Raw genomic sequence first — 18,723 nt, 5'->3', positions numbered from 1 at the left:
ACGAAATACAGGGAGACCCAATTGCAAGTAAAATAATTATTTATTGACTCAGACAGAATGACAGAAGGAAGAACGCAGGAAGATGATGAGTGAGTCAAGCGAGCAGCAGGAAATGTAAATCGAACAGGGAGCACTGAAGAACAAGATCAGAGAGCCGCCAACAGAAAGGTACAAGAGTCCAAACACAGAGCTCTCCCCGCGACACACGACCAGAACTCAGCGACCGGAACCTGACAGGACACAGACAAACAGACGAGAAGAAAACGAACTGACACTGTGAGACAGAAACGCTGAACATATATAGGCGCGGTAATGCGCTGCACCTGTGGTCCACTGATTACATCTGAGCGGTGCTGCGCACGGCAAGGCTGGTGACAGCGTACACGTGACCACCCAGCTGATAAGGTAAACACAACTGACAGCAACGCGACTCTAACACAGACACAGAGACACCCAACACACACACTCATACACGCATATACGTAAAACGCATAACGCACCACACCGTACACACACACACATACACACACGCAGACACATCATAGAAGAACAGACAGATCCACAATCGTGACAATACCCTCTCTCCTAGGAACGCCTCCTGGCGTTCCCAGACGAGCATACCTGGCGATTGTAATCATCGATAAGAGAGTGATCCAGTATGTCCCCGGCCGGAACCCAACTTCTGTGCTCAGGACCGTAACCCTCCCAGTCCACCAAGTACTGGAATCCTCGTCCCCTCCGTCTAGAGTCCAGAATGCGCTTAACCGAATAAGCAGTCTCCCCATCTACGAGACGCGGCGGGGGGGGAACTGGTGTGTGCGGATTAATTGCCGTATGAAAAACGGGCTTTACTTTAGATACATGAAACACGGGATGAATTCTCCTGTACGCTGGAGGTAATTTGAGGCGGATTGCCACAGGACTAATGATTTTAGTGACAATAAATGGGCCAATAAATTTAGGAGCTAGCTTATTACAAACGGTGCGGAGCGGAATATTCTTAGTTGAAAGCCACACTTTTTGACCGACAACGTAAACGGGAGGCTTAGACCGGTGGCGATCGGCTTTAGCCTTGGTGCGCACACCCACTTGGAGGAGGGTCTGTCTGGCCCTGCTCCAAGTGCGGCGGCACCTCTGGACAAAGGCGTGAACGGAGGGGACCGCGACTTCAGATTCCAGACTTGGAAAAACTGGTGGCTGGTAACCTAGACTACACTGAAACGGAGAAAGGCCCGTGGCCGACACTGGTAACGAATTATGTGCGTACTCCACCCACGAAAGCTGCTGACTCCAGGAGGAGGGATTCTGTGAGACCAAACATCGCAATGTGCGCTCAAGATCCTGATTGGCTCTCTCGGTCTGACCGTTACTCTGGGGATGAAAGCCAGACGAAAGACTCACAGTAGCCCCCAATAAACGACAGAATTCCCTCCAAAATTTAGAGATAAACTGAGGCCCCCTGTCAGAAACCACGTCCGTCGGGAGGCCATGAATGCGAAAGACGTGATTAATGACAGCAACCGCTGTCTCTCTGGCTGACGGTAATTTGGGCAGAGGGACGAAATGAGCAGCCTTCGAGAACCGGTCCACTACGGTTAAAATCACCGTGTTGCCGTTGGAGGGAGGCAGCCCCGTAACGAAATCTAGCGAGATGTGGGACCAGGGTCTCGAAGGTACTGACAGCGGCTGAAGGAGTCCCGCGGGTGGCCGATTGGAAGTCTTGGAAACAGCACACACAGAGCAAGCCAATACAAAATCACGCACATCACGAGCCAATGCTGGCCACCAGAATCGTTGTTTAATAACAAATGATGTGCGACTCACCCCAGGATGACAGGCTACTTTGGAGGAATGTCCCCATCGAATAACATCTGACCGAAGTTTCTCTGGCACGAATAACCGACTCGGTGGGCATCCAATCGGGGGCGTTACCCCATCTAAGGCTGCGCGAACCTTCGACTCTATCTCCCATGTGATGTTAGAAATAACAATCCGCTTAGGCACTACGGGTTCGAGTGACGATGTACGCTCCGAAGAATCAAAAAGACGGGATAACGCGTCGGGCTTAATGTTCTTAGATCCCGGTCTATATGAGATGGTGAAATTGAACCGTCCGAAAAATAACGCCCACCGAGCCTGCCTAGAGTTTAATCTTTTGGCGGATTTGATGTACTCAAGATTCTTATGATCGGTCCAGACGATAAAAGGGACCCCCGACCCCTCTAACCAATGACGCCACTCCTCCAAAGCAAGCTTGACGGCCAACAGCTCTCGATTACCAATGTCGTAATTACTTTCTGCGGCTGATAACCGATGAGAATAATACGCGCACGGGTGGATCTTGCCATCCGAGGAGGAGCGCTGGGACAGGATAGCTCCGACCCCAACCTCTGACGCGTCGACCTCCACCACAAACTGCCGGGAGGGATCAGGGGTTATCAGGATTGGAGCTGAAACAAAGCAGCCTTTCAGTTTTGAGAACGCAGCTTCGGCTGCGCTGGACCACCTGAACGGCGTTTTGGAGGAGGTCAAGGCGGTCAGAGGTGCGGCGAGCTGGCTGAAATTGCGAATAAATCGCCGGTAGAAATTGGCAAAGCCCAGAAACCTCTGCAGGGCCTTACGGGAATCAGGAGTTGGCCAATTTACCACAGCCTTAATCTTCTCTGGATCCATGCGCAACCCCTCGACTGACACGATATGCCCTAGAAAGGGAACAGACTGTGCATGAAAAACGCATTTCTCCGCCTTGACATAAAGACCATTCTCTAACAGCCTCTGAAGCACTCGCCTGACGTGCTGAACATGTTCCTGGAGAGAATGGGAAAATATCAGTATGTCATCCAGGTAAACATAAATGAACTGATCTATCATATCTCTCAGCACGTCATTGACGAATGCTTGGAAAACAGCCGGAGTGTTGGAAAGGCCGAAGGGCAGAACGCAGTACTCAAAATGCCCTCTGGGGGTGTTAAACGCTGATTTCCACTCATCCCCCGCTCTTATGCGAACCAAATGATAAGCATTGCGGAGATCTAATTTTGTAAAAAAGTTCGCCCCCTGCAGACGTTCAAAGGCTGAAGACATCAACGGCAAAGGGTATGTATTCTTGACCGTTATGTTGTTCAGCCCTCGATAATCAATGCACGGGCGAAGGGAACCATCCTTCTTTTTTACAAAAAAAAATCCCGCCCCCGCCGGTGAAGAAGAGGGGCGAATGATCTTGGCTGCTAGAGAATCAGAAATATATTTCTCCATGGCCTCCCTCTCTGGAGCAGAAAGCGAGTATAATTTGCCTTTAGGCGGAGACGTACCTGGCAATAAGTCTATTGCACAGTCATAGGGACGATGAGGAGGCAAAGAAGCAGCCCGGGACTTACTGAACACTCTCTTCAGGTCATGGTACTCACGGGGCACGTTTGACAGATCCATCTGCTCCTCCTGAAACACAGAACGAGAAACAGCAGAACAAGCAGACACTAGACAAGATTTATGACAGCTCTCACTCCAAGAAAGCACAGTATTATGTCCCCAATTAATGTGAGGTTTGTGCAAAACCAACCAGGGATGTCCCAAGATCACAGGAGTGGCAATAGTCTCTGTTAAAAAAAACTCAATAGTTTCGGAATGGTTACCAGAAGTAATGAGTCTTATAGGAGCAGTGGAGTGTGTGATGGTGGGGAGAGAAAGACCGCTAAGAGCGTGCACTGCGATAGGAAGAGAAAGGGGAACAACAGGGATTTTCAAACTGTACGCCAGCTTAGAGTCAATAAAATTCCCCTCGGCTCCGGAGTCGATGAGCGCATGACAGTGGTGCATGATAGAGTTAAAAGATAGATTGACTGGCAGCATGGTTGTGTTAGGGGACTTGTCAAGGGTGATTTCACCAGCCAGTAAACTCTTACCCGGCGACGAATTCTTATTCTTGGCTAGACACGAAGCCACAAAATGTCCAGCGACTCCACAGTACATGCATAGTCCTTCCATGCGGCGACGACGCCTCTCCTCCGTGGAAAGCCGAAATCTGCCCATCTGCATGGGTTCCGGCTCGAGATCAGATGAGGGGGGTTCAGAAGATGCAGCGAAAAGAGATTGCGTGGGAAGAAGTGGAGTGTGCAGTTTCTTGTGGGAACGTCTCTGTTGTAACCGAGTGTCCACTCTGATGGCTAAATCAATAAGCCCATCCAGTGTCTTAGGCAGATCCATGACGTAGATTTCATCTTTAATATAATCTGCTAGTCCATGCAAAAACATGTCCCACTGAGCTTCGGCATTCCATTTACATTCGGCCGCCAGAGTACGAAAGTCAATGGAATATTCAGCAACACTCAACTTATTCTGTCTGAGTTCAGCGAGCTTACGAGCCGCTTCTCTGCCAGAGACCGCTCGGTCAAACACAGTTTTTAACTCCTCTGAGAAAGCTTTAAAGGAATTACAGCAGGGGAGTTTACGCTCCCAAACAGTGGTACCCCAAAGTGCCGCTTTACCTGTCAGCAAATTGATCGTAAACGCCACCTTACTCTCTTCGTTAGGGAAAGACGAAGGCTGTAGCGTGATGTAAAGTGAACATTTTGCTATAAATGACCGGCACAATTCTGGTTCGCCGGCGTAACATGCTGGTGGTGGAAGTCGCGGTTCAGTGGATCTGGGGGTCTCTTCTAGCGCATGAGCTGCTGGTGGAATGGTGGGAGGAGCTTGCTGGACAGCTTCAGTACGAAGCTCAGAACCCAGTCTCTGAACCTGAGTCGTGAGCTCAGAAACTTGAGTGACCAGCGCCTCAATGGCCTGGCCGGTCACTGCCATTTGTTTGTCCTGATGATCCAGTCGGGCTGAATTGTGGGCGAGGAAATCCTGGATTTTGGTAACACTTGCTGGGTCCATCTCAGTGGTCAGTTCGTTCTGTCACGAAATACAGGGAGACCCAATTGCAAGTAAAATAATTATTTATTGACTCAGACAGAATGACAGAAGGAAGAACGCAGGAAGATGATGAGTGAGTCAAGCGAGCAGCAGGAAATGTAAATCGAACAGGGAGCACTGAAGAACAAGATCAGAGAGCCGCCAACAGAAAGGTACAAGAGTCCAAACACAGAGCTCTCCCCGCGACACACGACCAGAACTCAGCGACCGGAACCTGACAGGACACAGACAAACAGACGTGAAGAAAACGAACTGACACTGTGAGACAGAAACGCTGAACATATATAGGCGCGGTAATGCGCTGCACCTGTGGTCCACTGATTACAGCTGAGCGGTGCTGCGCACGGCAAGGCTGGTGACAGCGTACACGTGACCACCCAGCTGATAAGGTAAACACAACTGACAGCAACGCGACTCTAACACAGACACAGAGACACCCAACACACACACTCATACACGCATATACGTAAAACGCATAACGCACCACACCGTACACACACACACATACACACACGCAGACACATCATAGAAGAACAGACAGATCCACAATCGTGACAGTGTGTGTGCGTGCGTGTGTGTGTTGTGTGTGTGTGTGTGTGTGTGCATGTGTTCACTGCTGTGTGTGTGTATGTGTGTGAGAGAGAGAGAGAGGGTGTGTGTGTGTGTGCATGTGTTCACTGCTGTGTGTGTGTGAGCGTGAGAGAGAGAGGAAGTGTGTATGTGTGTGAGAGCGAGTGTGTGTGTTTGTGTGTGAGAGAGGGCCATGCTTGTGTGCGAGTGTGTGTATATGTCTGATTGTGTGTGAGCGAGAGAGAGGGTGTGTGTGTGTGTGTGTGTGTGTGTGTGTGTGTGTGTGTGTGTGCGCGTGAGCATGTGTGTGAGAGTGCATGTGTGTGTGAGAGTGAGTGTGTATGTCTGATTGTGTGTGAGCGTGTGCGTGTGAGAGTGAGAGACAGAAGGGAGCGTGTGTGAGTGTGTGTCTGATTGTGTAAGTGCGTGCAAGCGTGTATGTGTTTAAGAGAGAGAGAGTGTGTGTGTGTGTGTGGATGTGTGTTTGTTTGTGTGTGTGTGTGTGTAGTCCTACATTTGCGTGGTCCTGCTGTAATCCTCGTCTCTGCTCCATGATCCAGACTGTAAACACACACAGATTCACATTCAGTCAGTACACAAACATCAGCTTATAACACACACACACACACACACGCACGCACACACAAACACACACACATACACACAATAAGACATGTGGAGTGTGTGCTGAATGCTGGATTGTGATTGGCTGATCTCAGTGCATTAATAACTGCAGTAAAACAACATGAGTGTGTGTGGAGCTGTCAAATCAGCTTCTGAATGACACACAGAGCTTTTAGATCAGATGTGGAAACAGAAAACAGAGTGGAAACACAGAAACAGACAGATATAAAGACTGAAGGATTCATTCAATGATCAATTGACAAAAGCACAGCACAATAATAAAGCAGAATTCAGTGTTAAATGACTTGAAATAGGATGGAGATCTTCATCTTCTGTCAAATGCCTCTTCATCATCTCCAAACATTGCTAAGTTGGAGAGCAGTGAATCCAGACCAATCTGCAGTCATCTTCGCCCTTTGGAAGCTTCGTGGGTTTGTGTTCTGTTTATTGTTCATAATACTTCAGTTATAAAGGATTAGTTCAGGAGTTTTTTGTCATTTGCTTTATTTGAGTTTGTTCAACATGTGATTGTCACTGGACTATATCAGAACCAGCATCACTGTCTGCTGATCACTTTTATTGCCTGATATTTTGTGTTCATAATAGTTTATAAGCAGAAAAGAGCCAGATTACAAGATATGTGAGATATTTGTCAGAAACATCTTTGTTATGTTCACATTGTGAATGTAAATTTATATTGTTTATTTTATCCCTGTTTATAGTTTTACTCCGCCCTTATTAAAGTGTGATAAAGGACATTCTGTGTCTGTGAAGTTAATGAGGGAGAGTTTAACTTGCTGTTAAAGTATACACAGGACATTTTTGGAGAACAGTACACACAAATTTCTGACCTGATACTGTACAGTTCTTCAGCAGAAATGTAGAGAACAAGTTTCACTGCTGAACTACAATGCTGAAACTGTACAGTGTAAATATGAGATATAATATCACGCTTAATGTGAGAACTGCCCCAGTGCACTGACATATTTAATAGGTTTGATTAATATCTGTAGACTAGAAGAGCAGTGAAGTATCAAAGTATCTGTATTCACAATAAAAAAGGCAGTGCTGCTCCACATACTTGAGTTTGTCCAGTGTGTAGTTTGGATCCTCCAGTTGTTCAGAGAGCAGCTTGACTCCTGAATCTCCTGGATGATTGTAGCTCAGATCCAGCTCTCTCAGGTGTGAGGGGTTTGAAGTCAGAGCTGAAGACAGAAAACCACAGCCTTCCTCTGTCACCATACAGCCAGACAATCTACAAACACAGCAATAGTCCACATCACACAGTTGGACAATCACACATCTCTTTGTGTTGTGAAGATGCTGACTGCTGTTTCTGCTCATGTCAACAGCAGTGATGAACACACACATCCTGATCAGCTCTCCTTATTGATCGAGCCCTCGCATCAGCAAACACACTCACACACTCAACAAGGACTCGACATCATCTGTAGAAGTGTACAGAGCAAAGACATTGTTCATAATACACCACATCAAGCTGTAAAGTCTGCTGTGAGGAGGAAGAAGACACACTTGAGCTCAGAAGATCATCTTAAAGTCATGTATAAAACACAACAGGAAATGAGCTGATTTCATCATTTATATTGTGATTCTGTTGTGGACTAAAACAAAATGAGCTCAGACAAACACAAAGCCGCTCTCTTCATGTGTTCATCACCTGACCCAGTCACATTCACACTGATGGAGCATTAGGGGACTTTTATTCTGTCAGGAGAGAAACACCTGATCAATATTCATGACTGCTGACTCTCCTTCACATTCAGCCTTTAGCAGATATTGTTTTAGATGAGCGAGTAATCAGGATTATTTCAGACACTTTATCATGATACTTTTATTTGTTTTCAAGAAACTGAAACTGCACAAATATGAGAGCAGCTCAAACCTTCAGCAGGACACAAAACAGCTTGACTTTAGCGTTTAACTCTGCTGCTTTCACACCTCCAGATCCACTGTTCTGCTCTGAAACAGGATTAACACTGCTATAATGTTTATTTGTGTTCTTGCTGCGCTTCACTTTCACACAGAAATGTTGAATGTTGACACCCACAGACAGACACAACCTGGTAAAGTTTTCAAACAGTGAACTGAGACTGCAACTATTAGTGAAATCTATATTAAAGGTCTTCAAATATGATTTAGATTTACAGTAATTGTTTTTAATGTTTAAATCTGATTTATTCTTGTGTTTAAAGCGTTTGTCATTCCTCTACTTCAGTGTCTCAGACTCATTCAGAAATGATTATTAAATGCTGGATTAATGCACAAGAGAGTTTGGCGAACACGTTTTACACCATTTCAAATATATATTATATGTGCGGCTGTATAAGTCACATACAGCACTCAGCATAATGGAGGACAGCCCATTCTGAAAATCAAGACTTTCCTCCATTTCTCAGTCAATATAGGCAGTGTATTCTGCTGCATTTAAACAGAACACATTTATTAAACTGATTTATTTATGACAATCATATTTTAGTCACCAAACATATTCAGAAATTGAAAGATAATACAATTAAATTCAGGCTAAATACTGCAAAAAAAAAAAAAAAAAAACTACTTAATTTCAGCTAAATGTTTTATTGTTAATTTTCCTCTTTTTACATGTTGTATTTAATATTTTTCTATAACATATACATTTGAGTGTACTAGTTTTTGGACCGTTATTATAAGTTATTTTGTTAGATGAGCTCCAGATTTGGCTAATCTATTGTATATGCACAAATATAATACTGTAGAGCTTCCTATTACAATATGAATGTAAAAGAGAGATTAGTGAGGGGTGTACTTATATATGCTGAGCACTGTATATTGTTCACCCGGAGTGTTTACATGGTCACACAGCAGTAATACAACAAGCATTGAGTTTGGGCTAGCTTCTGCAGATGGACATTGCTGTACACTGCCCTTGATGGGTGAGTGGGGGAGTGTCTGTTGTCTCTCAGGTGTGAATTATTCATAAGAATTGTCACTCACACATACAGCTGAGATCACCCAAAACAAACTTAACAAAATGTAGATCATTGTAATGTTTTTTTCTGAATGAGAGAACAGAATAATTTCACATAATTGTGCAGTAAATAATCTAGTCTACAAGACTGCTTACTCTAAAGTCTTGTTCAGGCACATTCAGTGTGGTTTATGGATCTTATTTCAGCAATTTTTTTCTTCAAAACCTACTAACCACACATAATATTTGTTTTCTAAAAAACACAAGCATGTACATCAATATTTCTCACATATTACGGTAGCTCAGCTTGTGCTGAATACTAATAAAACACATGTTGGCCAGTTCTGTGTAATAAGTAGCTGAAATCAGCACAGATGTCAGGGCATGTCAAAACATCTCAGGGGTCCCAAAATCATCTCAGACCCCTGATGGTTAACTACAGGTATAGTATGAGCAGTGTGAAACATAATCACTGATAAACCATAATTCCTGTTATCTGGGGTTTAGTATCACCCAGGGTTAACATGTTCAAGCATGAAGAGCTCTAATATGAAACTGTCTGACTGTAGCTATTGTAGGGTAGAGAATAATTTACCTCAGTGTCTCCAGTTTACAGTTCACAGTCTTCAGTCCATCAGAGAGTTTCTTCACTCCTGAATCCTGCAGGTCATTGTTACTCAGGTCCAGCTCTCTCAGCACACAGTTTGAGGATTGTAGAGCTGAAGACAAACTCTCGCAGCACTGAACAGTGAGATTACACATGACCAATCTGAGAAAGAAGAACACAGATTACTAAAAACCACACTGTTAAAGTGATCTGTCTGATGTAACAAAACAAAAAATCAATCAATCAATCAATCAATCAATCAGGCGTTTAAACTCCGACCTTATTGTGTCCAGTTTACAGTATTGACTCTTCAGTCCATCAGAGAGCTTCTTCACTCCTGAATCCTGCAGGTCATTGTTACTCAGGTCCAGCTCTCTCAGCACACAGTTTGAGGATTGTAGAGCTGAAGACAAACTCTCACAAGAATCTGCAGTAAGTTCACACGTCATCAATCTGAGAAAGAGCACACATTACTAAAAACACACTGTTAATGTGATCTGTCTGATGTAACAAAACAAAAAATCAATCAATCAATCAATCAATCAATCAATCAATCAATCAATCAATCAATCAATCAAACAATCAGATGCTTAAACTCAGACCTCAGTGTCTCCAGTTTACAGTGTTGACTCTTCAGTCCATCAGAGAGCTTCTTCACTCCTGAATCCTGCAGGTCATTGTTGCTCAGGTCCAGCTCTCTCAGCACACAGTTTGAGGATTGTAGAGCTGAAGACAAACTCTCACAGGACCGAACAGTGAGTTTACAGAACTGTAGCCTGTGTAGAGGACAAACACAATATGTATGTGTTAATCTGGTGTGTTTGATAGTCTGAAGCACATCTGACTGTCGAACTGGTTTAACTTCACTAGTTAGTGAGCACATCTGCTGATTTTAGCTTTAAATAGTATGTTTGTCTATAAAACACAATTAAATAGCTTTATTCAGATGTTCCAATAGCACAACTCTTTATTAAACACCTAACACTTAAGACAGGAATTTGTTTTAATTGTTTTATTTATTAATATTTTAATGAACAAACTAATGACAATAATCTTCTGTAGCATCTTTAAAGTTGCATCTCAAAGCACTTTTCAGAATACAATTAAACAGATGCATATGTGACAGAAATATAGAAGATATATAAATATATTCGAAGAAGATATATAAAGAAGATATATAAATATAATACATTGTTGTTTGCTGTTTGTGTGTTTTTGTTTCTAAAGATTCCTCCATGTCAGTGATCAGGACTGTCTGCCCTGTATTCTTGCCTGCAGTTCCTCAGCCTTATCCAGCCATGTCCTACGTTTCAGTTGTCTCTAGTACAGCAGTTTCAGTCTTCTCCAGTACATCAGACACAGTTTCTAGCGCTAACGGTACGTTGTAGCGAGGACATAAACAAGGATGTAAACAACGGGAAATACTGTTTGGCACTGCTAACATTTCAGCTAAAAATTCAGTGCAAATTCAGTGCAAAAAATGCAGAGTCTCTCTATGAGGACACTTTCCCTGCATTCTACATCTCAGATAACTAACACTCTAAAGATATGAGAATGTTTCATATGACTTACACATGCTTATTCTGAATATATGTGACAGACTCTTGTCAGATGATATTTTAGAGAGCTGGCGTGAGCTTCAGCTGTGTCCTCTGTGTCATTTTCTGTCTGATTCAAAAATAAGCTGATTTTCTACAAATGAAGCATGAGCACACATCGCATTGCATCTTATCAACACAACCAAGCCTTAAAAATACACTCTAGACCACCGCTTTAAGGACATTCAGGCAGTCTAGAGGTGTTTGAAACCTCCAGAAAGGTGGGCTCGCATCATCATGGAGGGTTTCACCAGCTCCACTATAGCTCTGTGCTCCTGCTGTTTATCCTGATCAACTCAACTGAATTAACTTCTAAAGCACTTTCAACCAACCACAATGGCTACCAAAGTGCTGTACATAAAACACAGAATACAAGCAAACATACAAGAAACCAAATACATCAACTTACAACACACGAGTAAAAGCTGAAGAAAATAAGTGTTTCAGTGACCTCTAAAAACACTCAAGAGTTGGAGAAGTTCTTAAAGAGAGTGGAAGATCGGCCCAAAGTCTTGGAGCAGCAACTGAAACAGCTCTATCACCTCCACATATCAAGCGTGATCGTGAAACTTGCAAATAGAGTCGATCCTTAGAGTGAAGAGATCTCACGGGTTGGTGTATATTAATTAGCTCAGAAATATACTCAGGGGCCATGGAGGGATTTACAAACATACAGCAGTACTTTGTACTGAATTCTAAACTGTATTGACAGTCAGTGTAGAGAAACCAGTACGGGTGTAATGTGCTCTCCTTTTCTGTGCCTGTTAAAAGCCTGGCAGCTGAGTTCTCCAATCTCTTATATCAGTCAAACTATTAGACAAAGCCTGAAGGGTGGATTGATTTGAGAGTCATCAGCATATAGATGGTAATTTATGCCATGCTTTTCAAAAAAATTTCCAACGGAAATAAGTAAAGGGAAAACAAAACTGGACCCAATATCAAGCCCTGCAGAACCCCACACAGTAAGTGAATGACAAAAGAACAAGAGTTGCCCAAACTGACTGATTTAGTTCTATACTTCAGATATGAAGAGAACCAGTCCAAGGCTAGACCCTGGATACCAGCGTGTTCTCTAAACTGATCAATGAGGATGTCATGGTCCACTGTATCAAAAGCAGCAGTGAGATCCAATAATAGAAGAAGAACAGGGCTACCTGAACCAACCTCCAGCAAGACATCATTTGAAACCCACAATAGAGCGGACTCTGTGCTATGACCAACTCTAAACTGACTGATATTTATCAAAAACGTTATTATTAAACATGAAATCATTCAGCTGTACAGACACAATCCTCTCTAAAACATTTGAGATAAAAGCCCTGATTCACATGATCTGCCCTGGTTTACCATCCATTAGTCTCTGCCTTGGCTTTATCCTCCTCTCGGTCCACCTGCCTGTCAGTTTCCCTCTCACCATCTGTCCTGTACTCTGTCATGGTTTCATTAACCTGCCTCTCCCCCATCACCCTTGTCCACTGTAACACCTCCAGCTGCTGAACTCACTCTTGTTTTGTGTTTTCCTCTGAGGATCATCTGGAATCTGCTCCCAGAAGGGAGCTGTGTCACGGTCGTGGTTGTCCTGTCCTTGTACTGTTGTGTTGTCCTTGTGTTCTCTGTGGTCACCCGAGTTTTCCCCATGTTACTTGCACAGTTACTCTCCACCCCCTTGTTAACTCACTAGTCTCTGTGTGTTTAAGCTCCTCTGTTTCAGTCATTATGTGTTGATCATAGTTTGCTGTATGTGTGTGTGTTTCTCTTGCTTGTGTTTTCTGCTCTTCAACTCTGGCGTTTTCTTTGTGTATGGATTATATTTAACATTAGAACTGAACCAAGGTCCACCTCTTGGATTTGTTCTGCCTGCCTGCATGATTAGAAGAAGATATAATAAACAAGAGGGTTGCATGGCGGTTCATTGGTAAGCACTTTCGCCTAACAACAAGAAGGTCGCTGGTTTGAGTCCCAGCTCCAGTTTCCCCCACAGTGTGAAGACATTTGGTATAGGTGAACTGAGTTAACAAAACGGACCATAGTGTATGAGTGTGTTTCTGAGTCATTGTTACCTGATAATTTTCAGCATAGATATGAGTCAAAATAGACAGAATGGAGAAAACATCAGTGTGATCATTCCACTCCAGTCCAGAAAGGACTTTAAAGGTGCTGTATCATTTTATAGCTGACTTGTGTGCAATTTAGACGATAACAGCAATATCACCCTGCAGCCCAAGACCGGTTACTCCCTGAAGCTAAGCAGGGCTGAGCCTGGCCAGTACCTGGCTGGGAGACCACATGGGAAAACGAGGTTGCTGTTGGAAGCGGTGTCAGTGAGGCCAGCAGGAGGCGCACATCCTGTGGTCTGCATGAGTCCTAATGCCCTAGTAAAAGTGAAGGGGACACTACACTGTCAGTGGGCGCCGTCTTTCGGATGAGACATTAAACCGTAGTCCTGACTCTGTGTGGTCTTTAAAAATCCCATGGCACTTCTCATAAAGAGCAGGGGTGTAACCCCAGTGTCCTGGCCAAAGTCCCTCAATCGGCCCTTACGATCATGGCCTCCCAATCATCTCCATATCTTTTTATGACACCTAAACACCATTAGCTATTGACCTACATGGTAGGAAAAACAACTGGTGTGTAAGTCAATAGTTACAGGTTTCAGCTTTTATCAAATTATCTTCTTTTATGTTCAACAGGAGAAAACAAAGAAAACAAAGTGAGTAAGAATTAGTAAATTCACTTTTTGGGTAAACTATCACTTACACAACCACTGCCAAAACCTGAATCTGAATGTTATTTAAAAAACACTAAAACATTACATAATGAACAATTATTAACGTATTTTGCAGTTTAGTTGATATCAATATTGTTCATGTGTATTAACATGATGTCATGTCATTTCTTATTTTCATCCGCTTATCCATAGCGGGTCGCAGGGGCAGCAGTCTTAGGAGAAAACCCCAGACTTTCCTCTCCCCAAACACTTGCACCAGCTCCTCCGGGTGGATCCTGAGGCATTCCCAGGTCAGTCGAGAGACATAGTCCCTCCAGCGTGTCCTGGGTCTTTGCCGAGGCTTCCTCCTGGTGGGACAGATGCCCGAGCCAACTCAGCTGACTTCTGCTGTTCAGTGTTTGAACTGTCAGCAGTGAAAAGTAAACCACACTGAACTGAACTAAACTGAACTTCAACACAAAACTGAACTGACACTGTTTACATTTACTATGATCTTCTATGTGAAGCTGCTTTGACGCAATCTACATTATTAAAGTGCTATAGAAATAAAGATGAATTGAATTGTCGATGTGGAGGAGCAGTGGCTCTACTCTGAGCTCCTCCCATATGGCAGAGCTCCAGACCCTGTCTGTAAGGGTGCGCCCTGCAACCCTGCGAAGCAAACTCATTTTGGCTGCTTGTATCCAAAATCTTGTCCTTTCGATCATGACCTAAAGCTCATGACCATTAACATAATATACTGTATTATTTAAATTCAGGAAATGTCTACTTCTTAGATGAAAAAAAAGAAGGACGTTGACTTACAGAGCTCTTTTGGAGGTTTTGATGACTGCTGATAATCTGATGAGACACTCGTCTGATCTCTGGAATTTCTGAAGCTCAAACTCCTCCAGCTCCTCCTCTGAGGTCAACAACACAAAGACCAGAGCAGACCACTGGGCAGGTGAAAGGCGAGCAGATGACAGACATCCTCTACTGAGGTGAGACTGAATCTCTTTCAGCAGAGTTTGGTCGTTCAGTTCATTCAGACAGTAGAACAGATTGATGGATCTCTCTGGAGACAGATTCCCTTCAAGTTTCTGCTTGATGTAGGCAATTATTTCCTCTTTGCTCTGGTCTCTGTCATCCTGCTGTGTCAACAGGCCTCGTAAGAGTTGTCGATTGGACTGGAGTGACAGACCGAGAAGGAAGCGAAGGTAAAGATCCAGATGCCCATTCTCACTTTCCAGAGCCTTGTCCACTGCAGCCTTCAAGAAATCGGTCATGCCTTTATTTCTGCTTATCTGTAAAAACAATCCATGCTTCTTCTTGTTGTCTAGAGTCAGATGTTGATAAAGGGCTGCAATGAACTCCTGAATGCTCAAGTGAAGAAAGCAGTACATGGTACCAAGAATGATTCCCGTCTCCTCCTTAAAGATCTGGGTACACATGCCTGAGTACACCGATGCCTTATAGACGTCAATGCCACAGTCTTTCAGATCGCTCTCATAGAAGATCACATTGTGTCTTTCCAGCTGCTGGAAGGCCAGTTTCCCCAGTGAAAGGATGAGCTTTGGATCCCAGGAGACATCTGCTGTGTTTTCTCCATCATACTTTCTTCTGCTCTGCTGGATCTGAAAGCGGAGAAAGTGTGTGTACATCTGTGTCAGAGTCTTGGGAGATTCCTGCAGTGTTTCAGCATGAGCCCTGTGTTTCAGTTTCAGTATGTTCTGGAGAACAGTGGCTGAAATCCAGCAGAAGACTGGGATGTGGCACATAATAAAGAGACTCTTTGACTGTTTAATGTGATCAATGAGTTCTCTGGCCTGATTCGGATCTGTGAGTCTCTTTCTGAAGTACTCCTCCTTTTGGGCATCATTGAATCCTCGTATCTCTGTCAGCCGGTCGATACAGTCAGCAGGAATCTTACTGGCAGCTGCTGGTCTGCTGGTGATCCAGATGAGAGCAGAAGGAAGCAGATTTCCCTTGATGAGGTTCGTCAGGAGAACATCCAGAGAGACTGCTGAAGATACATCACGACACGTCTCATTATCAGCAAAGTTCAGAGGAAGACGACATTCATCCAATCCATCAAGGATGAACAGGACTTTGAATCGTGTGCTTCTTGTAAGGTTTAGTCCTTTAGTCTCTGGGAAAAACTGAGTTATGAGGTCTTTTAAACTTTGTCTTTCTTTCTCCTTTAAGTTCATCTCTCTGAATGGAAGAGGAAATATGAAGCTGATGTCTTGATTTTCTTTCCCTTCAGCCCAATCCAGAACAAACTTTTGCACAGAGACTGATTTCCCGATGCCAGCAACTCCTTTTGTCAGGACAGTTCTGATCCGCTCGTCTTGTTCAGCTGCTTCAAACAAATGTTTGCATTCAACCTGTATCTCTAGTGACTGATGACGTCTGGAAGCAGTTTCAATCTGTCTGATCTCATGTTCAGTGTTGACCTGTTCACTCGCACCCTGAGTGATATAGAGATCTGTGTAGATGTTATTCAGAAGTGTGGAGTCTCCTTGCTGAGAAATTCCTTCAAACACACTTTGATATTTCCTCTTTAGGCTACATTTAAACTGATTAATGAATACCAGCTCATCTAAACACAGAAGCAAAGACACAGAGAGATTTAGTCTTGACTTATTTGTAAGTGACAGTCTGACAGATCGCCATGAGTAGCGAACTTTAAGACATTATTTTTTTTGCTATTTCTGTGGAAAATTGTGTAAAATATCTGCAGACTAGTGCGGAATGATTTTGGGAATATCATACCTTTGGGATTGTCATAAATAAAAACTAAATATATAAAATGAAAAATAACACATTTTTAACTTGTAAAATAATAATTTTCAACAATATGTACAATGAACAATATCTTTACAATACAAATCAAATAGATCCACTTAATTGCCATACAAAGCAAGTCTCTCATATAACAGATCTACTAAAGGACAGAAAATTTATGACTTTACAAACTACACTGTAAATAAATCATATGAACATGTTCATATTAGGCAACAATATTACTGAAATTAAATAAAAACTGGATAAATATAAATGCACACAAGTAAATAAATAGACTCAATGATGGACTAAAATCTGTGGAAATCTGCAGGTTTCGTGTGGGTCTATCCATGAGTCTCTTACCCTGGAGAGTATCAGCAGCTTGATCTTGCTTCATCTCTCTCAGGAAGAAGAGTGTGAGATCAAGAGCTGCTTCTGTGATACTGCTTCTGTTCTCATTAAAGTCCTTCACAAACTCTTGTCTGTTTTCTTCTTGTAAGATTTTCTTAAATTTTTCCAGTTCATTCTTCAGAAATCTGATCATTTTACTCTCAAGATTCTATGAGTGAAGAAAAGAGAAGATCAATATTTAACCAACAGATTCGTTCACACACAGTTGTACATCCACAATCTACTCAATAAATGAAAATACTGCGAAACAGCACACACATGACATGACTGAAACAGATATATGCGGTGTCCTGAGTCAGAGCTAGGCACCCTAATAGAAATCTGTGTGGTGCCGAGTGGCACATCCGGTGTATGAGCCCCTTTACCCATCACTACTGCTGAATGATTTCAGATATTTCACAGCTACAAAAGACAAAAATCACACCAAAACACAACACAGTCTCTGAGTAAGATGTTTTAGAGACTAGTCCAACACACAATGTAGTCCTGTTTTAACCAAGCCATCTGTGTTTAGACGTCTATTACACTGATATATGGAGAAATTGACTCTGGTCTGTTGAATAACTAGAGAGTAATGCACACCAGATATATGATGTCAGTCTCCATAAAAAGAGCTGAAATACTCATTTTGATCATGCTGATTGGACAAACACAGATCTGAACAGTAAAGGTTATTATCATATTTACCTGTGTACATTCATAAATACAACTAAACTACATGTTCTAGTAAAACTGACAGGGAGCCGTTTCTCTTTCTGTGTCTTCTGTCAACATGACTGGCAAACATGTCAGAGAAAACAGCTGAATCTTCAGGAGCAAACTCATTTACAAAACAAATGCTCTTTATTTTAGAAATCTGTATGAAAAGAGTGCAAAGCAGAACTCTGAGCTCATAAGCCGGCTAATCACATGACGAGTATTTCAAGAGTGTTTTGTGACCATCCTGAAATTACAGAGTGTGTTTCTACTGGGGACTAATTCATCATCTCCTCCCGTCTGTTTCTACTGGGCTGTTTGTCATCTCCAGTCTGCATTTCAGAAATGTGTTAAATAAGACCCTCCTTCACCTCACATCTCCAGTGCACACGGTAATGCTTAAGGGGAGCTTAATATTAAAATATTCAATATGGGTGATATTTAAAAATTTTACATCGTCGTCAAAATTATTCCAATATTATCGCTAATATTGGATGCATCACTCTGCCCTACTCATAAATAATGCACATTCATTATTATTTATCATGTAAAATATCTCACTGTTTACAATAATATTCCCTCAACCGTCATCATTTTAAAGCACAGTTCTGTATGGCTCAAAATAAGCTGCTGCATGAATGAATGAGATGATGAAGAATGATGAAGATCTGCTTATGCTTTAATGTGTCCTTTCTGCAAGAGATTTACTATTACTTTCAAAAGTCAATCCCTGCTGATAACGTGATATGAAGATAAGGTATGCATGTCTAGGGCAACATCTTAGAAGAAGCAGAAACATTAAATCATTCCAGAAAGACATAATAAAAATGAAAAGAAA

General features: G+C 42.8%; 2 protein-coding genes across 13 annotated transcripts in view; both read right to left on the bottom strand.

The window, feature by feature from the left end:
• Positions 1-8,660, bottom strand: part of LOC148682285 (uncharacterized) — a 161,517-nt gene extending 152,857 nt beyond the window's left edge. The window contains exon 1 of the mRNA XM_088650524.1: positions 7,989-8,660. The gene's annotated coding sequence lies outside the window, so the exon portion shown is untranslated. The remainder of the gene's footprint in view (positions 1-7,988) is intronic.
• The window catches only part of LOC141381789 (NLR family CARD domain-containing protein 3-like), a 34,680-nt gene that overhangs the window by 1,534 nt on the left and 14,423 nt on the right, over positions 1-18,723 (bottom strand). For 5 of the 12 annotated variants that reach the window (XR_015483974.1, XM_087249750.1, XM_087249753.1 and 2 more), the window contains 7 exons: positions 17,142-17,337; positions 14,817-16,593; positions 10,289-10,462; positions 9,966-10,139; positions 9,675-9,848; positions 7,193-7,366; positions 6,002-6,048 (listed from right to left, as the gene is read on the bottom strand). Coding sequence is in view for 9 of the 12 variants with exons in the window: in XM_087249750.1 (XP_087105876.1) it covers positions 6,002-6,048; positions 7,193-7,366; positions 9,675-9,848; positions 9,966-10,139; positions 10,289-10,462; positions 14,817-16,593; positions 17,142-17,337 (2,716 nt within the window). In the remaining 3 variants the exon portion in view is untranslated. Of the gene's footprint in view, positions 1-21; positions 5,132-6,001; positions 6,049-7,192; positions 7,367-9,674; positions 9,849-9,965; positions 10,140-10,288; positions 10,463-14,816; positions 16,594-17,141; positions 17,338-18,723 lie in introns of those variants that run through there. The other 7 variants (XR_015942529.1, XR_015942530.1, XM_088650122.1 and 4 more) reach the window with 2 other exon arrangements.

This window comes from Danio rerio, chromosome 4 (assembly GCF_052040795.2).
Source record: "Danio rerio strain M-AB ecotype USA chromosome 4, GRCz13ab, whole genome shotgun sequence".
Classification (NCBI taxonomy): Eukaryota; Metazoa; Chordata; class Actinopteri; order Cypriniformes; family Danionidae; genus Danio; species Danio rerio.
Note: the sequence above shows the minus strand (reverse complement) of the source record. Positions and strands in the feature narration are given on the sequence as shown.